General features: G+C 46.4%; 1 protein-coding gene across 2 annotated transcripts in view; it reads right to left on the reverse strand.

Moving 5' to 3' along the window:
* Window positions 1-4,738, reverse strand: part of RAB19 (RAB19, member RAS oncogene family) — a 12,242-nt gene extending 7,504 nt beyond the window's left edge. Inside the window, exons 1-2 of one of the 2 annotated variants that reach the window (XM_006777099.2) lie at window positions 4,514-4,738; window positions 2,434-2,657 (exon numbers count right to left, since the gene is read on the reverse strand). In XM_006777099.2, coding sequence (XP_006777162.1) covers window positions 2,434-2,634 — 201 coding nt within the window. In that variant the 5' untranslated portion in view covers window positions 2,635-2,657; window positions 4,514-4,738. Of the gene's footprint in view, window positions 1-2,433; window positions 2,658-3,844; window positions 4,028-4,513 lie in introns of those variants that run through there. The other variant, XM_006777100.2, reaches the window with a different exon arrangement.
* Between the last annotated feature and the right edge of the window lie 456 nt (window positions 4,739-5,194).

The following is a 5,194-nucleotide window of genomic DNA, read 5'->3' on the forward strand; positions in this document are numbered from 1 at the left end:
TTTGTTTAAGACAAAACATGAAATAACTGTTACTTTTAATATACTTTTTTTTTATTGATTTCAGAGAGGAAGGAAGAGAGCGATAGAAACATCAATGATGAAAGAAAATCCTTGATTGGCTGCCTCCTGCACACCCCCTACTAGGGATTGAGCCTGCAACCCAGGCATGTCCCCTGACCAGAATCAAACTGTGACCTCCTGGTTCATAGGTTGACACTTAACCATTGAGCCATGCCGGCCAAGCACAAAATTTATTTTTTAAATAAAGTTTGAAAACATATACAAGACTAGAGAGACTAGAGCAAGGAATCCTCATATACCTATCATTCCAGATTCCATAATCTTACCTAATAATAGACAACCATGTAAATTAACCATCCCTCCGCTACGCTCACCAGCTAATCAGGAGTATGCAAATTAACCCAACAAAGATGGCAGTTAATTTCCATACATAGGGGCGAAGTGGCAGAGCGAAGACTGAAGGCTCCGTCCAGAGCGAAGGCCTGGGTGCCAGGTGCTGGAGGAAAACCGGTGCCGGCAGCCAGGGGAAGGGAAGGCCTATTGCACGAATCTCTTCATGCAATGGGCCACTAGTCTATATATAAAAGCCTAATATGCAAATTGACCTCAGGGAAGTTCAAGGGGAGACTGATCACTCGCTCACTATAATGTGAGCTGACCACCAGGGGGTGGCATGGAACGAAGAAAGGCCCCGGCCTGATCAGCCCTGATCGCAGGCCAGGCCTAGGGACCCTACCCATGCATGAATTTCGTGCACCGGGCCTCTAGTTATTCAATAATTATCAAGATTTTGCCACTTTTGCTACATCTAGCCTGTTCTGTTGATTTCTTTGTTTTTATTCTTTAATGTTTTTAAATCCTCATCTAAGGATATTTTTTACATTGATTTTTTTTTTTAGAAGAGTGAAGAGGAGGGAGGGAAGGGGGGAAAGAGAGAGAGAGAGAGAGAAACATCTATGTGAGAGAGATACATTGACTGGTTGCTTCCCGCACTTCCATATGTGCCCCAACCAGGGCTAGGGATTGAGTCTGCAACCGAGGTACATGCCCTGACCTGGAGTTGAACCTTCTGACCACCGAGCTCCCGGCCAGGGGTCTTTGTGGTGTTATTTTATTTATTTTTCTTGTCTGCAGTATCATACATGCCATCTAACTGCCTCTAGAATGTTCACACCTGTTACTGCAATGCAAAGCCCAGAAAGAGCTCCTCCTGGGACTTACTTTAGGTCAGTGAGGTATTACTTTATTTTATTTTGTTTATTTTTTGTAATTTTTTACAAAATATATTTTATTGATTTTTTACAGAGAGGGAGGGAGAGGGATAGAGAGTTTGAAACATCGATGAGAGAGAAACATTAATCAGCTGCCTCCTGCACACCCCCTATTGGGGATGTGCCCACAACCAAGGTACATGGCCTTGACTGGAATCGAACCTGGGACCCTTCAGTCCGGAGGCTGACGCTCTATCCACTGAGCCAAACTAGTTAGGGCCGTGAGGTATTATTTTAAAGCAAATACCAGACTTCATGTCATTTCACCCCTACTTACATTGATGTACATCCCTATAAAAACGGACATTTTCTTTCATAACCACAATACCATTATCCCTAATAAACTTTTTGATAACTCATTGATATTATTTAATGCCCAGTCCATATGGAAATTTTCCTAATTGTCTCCAAAATGTATTTTTACAAAATCAGGATCCCAAACAAGATCCATTTATTACATTTTTACCCACACTTTTCGATCTTTTCTAATCAAATGGGTAAAAGACAGAATCTTACTGTTAGCTTATTGTTTATTTAATTATGAATGCAGATGGGCACCTTTACATAAATGTATGAGCTCATTCTTATAACATTTGTGAAACAGCAGTTTTGTTTAGTCTGTGAATAGCCTACTTTTTTGTGTGTGCTTGGTTGTTTAGCTTTTTTTCTTAGCTATTTATCAGGGCTCTTTTCACATTAAAGCAATTAGCCATTTGTCAAGCCCCATATATGCAAATATTTCTTTCCAAGTGTCATTCATCTTTTGACTTGGTTCAGAGTGTTTTTGAATATGTAGAAATGTTACCTTTATATAGTTACATAGAAATATATACGTTTGACCTTGAGATAGTTAGATTGAGCAGTATTTTCCCTTATGGCTTCTGGGCTTCTTGTCTTTTTCACATTATTTATTTATTTTTTATTTTTATTGTTGACACTATTACAGACACCCTGGGTTTCTCGTCTTACTGCAAAGCCGAATTTCCTCATTCCACAGTGATAAAACTGAATACACCTATGTTTTTTCCTGGTACGTTTATGATTTCATGTTTTACATTCAAATCTTTTATTCCTCAGGCATGTGTTTCGGGGTTAGGAACTCTGGCTAAACTAGGGGGAGCGAACCCCAGGCCCCTCTGACCTTCACTTTCTTGCCGTCGATCTCCAGGGAGCGCACAGTGAAGTCCACCCCGATCGTGTTCTGCTGTGTCTCCGTGTAGACCCCGGATTTGAAATGCTGCACCACACAGGTCTTCCCCACGTTGGAGTCCCCGATGAGGATGATCTTGAACAAATAGTCGAAGTTCTCATCTGCTGCCCTGGCTGAGCTGGAGAACTGCATGGCGCTGCCTCCCTGGAGTGGAACTGGGAAGAAAAGGAGGGGTTCAGCGTCTCTTTAGTGAGCACCGACCAGGCGCAGGCGCTGTTCAAGGCACTTGGGGTCCAGGACAGGACAAGGAAGGGAGATCGTTGCTTTCATTGCACTAACATCCTCTTGGGCCCTGGCTGGTTTGGCTCAGTGGATAGAGCGTTGGCCTGTGGACTGAAGGGTCCCGGGGTTCAATTCCGGTCAAGGGCACATGCTGGGGTTGCAGGCTCGATCCCCAGTAGGGGGCGTGCAGGAGGCAGCCAATCAATGATTCTCTCTCTCATTATTGATATTTCTCTCTCTCCCCTCTCCCTTCCTTTCTGAAATCAATAAAAATATTGGTTGAAGGACACTAATTACCGGTCAGGTACAAGAGAGCTGCCCCCCTGAGCTCACACCTGCCTTAGGTGGGTGGACATTACTTTAGGGGTACCCTCAGGATGAAGAGGTCCTACTGCCATTCTCTGCTGGGCGACACAGTCATCACAGGCAGATGACAGCATTGGTGGAAATCCTGGTCATTGAGACCAGGGGCTCCGGGCCCTATGGAGTGCCCACTCAGCAGGAGGATGGCAGAGGAGATGCCCACAGAGGAGATGCCCACAGGAGTGTTTTTCCTGCCATTCTTCAGTTCATAGACATGCCTGGCTTTTCACGTGGGGAGAAGGACTCCAAATGTCCAGGCAACCAGCTACAGAGGACTGACCAGATCGGACAGAGAAGTCAGTTTAGGGAAGAGTGACATGGTTTGCTCGCACCTACTTTTTCTTGACGAGGAAATTAGGATTTTGAGAAAATCCAAAAAGAAAAGTGTAGTGGGGATGTTTATGGCAGACTTCACCATAAGCTGGAAAATAAAGTTTCTAAATGACAGTGTTTCCCACACTAATTATATCAAAACTATTTGGGGAGATAATTAAAAATACATATTCCCCAAACCCATCCCAGATCTGCTAACGATATTTAAAAACCCGTGTACACATACATGCACGCACTCGCCAGGTGACTCTGATGCCAGCCCAGCCAGGTTCGGAAAACACTGATCCACACAATCACGTGCCTGACATTTTATTCTCACCTCCGTGTGTCTGCCCAACGACTCACCTACGCTTCAACATCACCGAGCATGAGGAACTCACTACCCCTCGCAAAAACCCATTCTGTGTGTGCAGCTCTAACTCACCTGGGGTTGAAATCTATCTCCCAGGGTTCCATCGGTTGACCCTCGTGCTATGCCAGGACTGGGCAGATTCCGATTCCACATGCCAGCCCATCAGATATTTGGAGCGCCAAGCATATCCCCTCCAGGCAAATGTCCTCAGGCCCTCAGCGGTTCCTCACAGACTATCATCTTGGGTCTCCCCATAAAAATACATGAGACCTACCCCCACTGCATGGTTAAAGTTGAGGTGCCGCACTGCAAGTTGCTCCCTTCTTCACTTCCCCCCACTTGTACTTTTTGGTTTTCTTTAAAGTCATGGAAAAGGACAAATCTATATCGTTACACAAATTAAAAGGCACACAGATATCCAGCCTATAGAAACCCCATGCTTCTCTCGCCCCCAAAACACCTGTGGCTCAGTGATCCAGCAGACGAGGGACACCTGCAGCCCTTTGTTTCCCCTCTGACCTTTCGAATAAAGAAAGCCATTCCACTTCCGTGTCTTATCACCGTAACTTGAGCTGAAATCTTCCTTCTGTGCCTCACCCCACCCCAGGAAGTCCTCAGAATTTCCACGAAAGCCCCTTTAACTCAGCCTGCACGTCCTGCAAGGAGAATGCAGTGTCCGCCTGGGACGCCCTCCATCCTGCATCCGGTAGCCTCCAGCCTCCCGGGTCACCGGTCGCCTACCTGTCGCGCTCTCTCACTTCTGGAAGCGGGAAAGGTTTTCTTTTTCTCCTTGTTTTCCTTTTCAGCCCTCAGGGCCCCTTCTTCCTGCTGCCTCGCTGCGCGGTGGGAACTGTAGTTCTGTCCCCAGGTGCCAGGTTTGGCGGCCTGAGAAAGCGAAAGGAAGTGGAAGCCCTCCCACTGCCCCTGAGCCCGCAGCTGCCGTTGGGCACAAAGCACAGGTGAGGCGCTGGCCAGCACTGGCCGCCCGGAGCCCGAACATTCTTGCAAAGCCAGTTAACTGAGCCAATACCTATAAACCACCCGGGTCCTTCTTTCTACTCACTTTCTCTTATGCAGCTCCCCCCGCCCGCCCCATTTTTCCTGATGTCCCTTCTTTGGCTGGGGTGGGGGCTCCAGTGGCGAGAATACAATGTAAAGGATACAGAGCTGGGTCTTGAGTCTTTGCATTGTCTCGGGGATTCGAATTACTGTTCTTGAGGAGCCTCTAAGACAGTGGTTCTCAACCTTCTGGCCCTTTAAATACAGTTCCTCATGTTCTGACCCAACCATACAATTATGTTCGTGGCTACTTCATCACTGTAATGTGGCTACCGTTATGAATCGTCATGTAAATATCTGATATGCAGGATGGTCTTAGGCGACCCCTGTGAAAGGGTCGTTCGACTGCCAAAGGGGTCGCGA

The sequence above is a fragment of the Myotis davidii genome, unplaced genomic scaffold, assembly GCF_000327345.1.
Source record: "Myotis davidii unplaced genomic scaffold, ASM32734v1 scaffold329, whole genome shotgun sequence".
In the NCBI taxonomy this organism is placed as follows: domain Eukaryota; kingdom Metazoa; phylum Chordata; class Mammalia; order Chiroptera; family Vespertilionidae; genus Myotis; species Myotis davidii.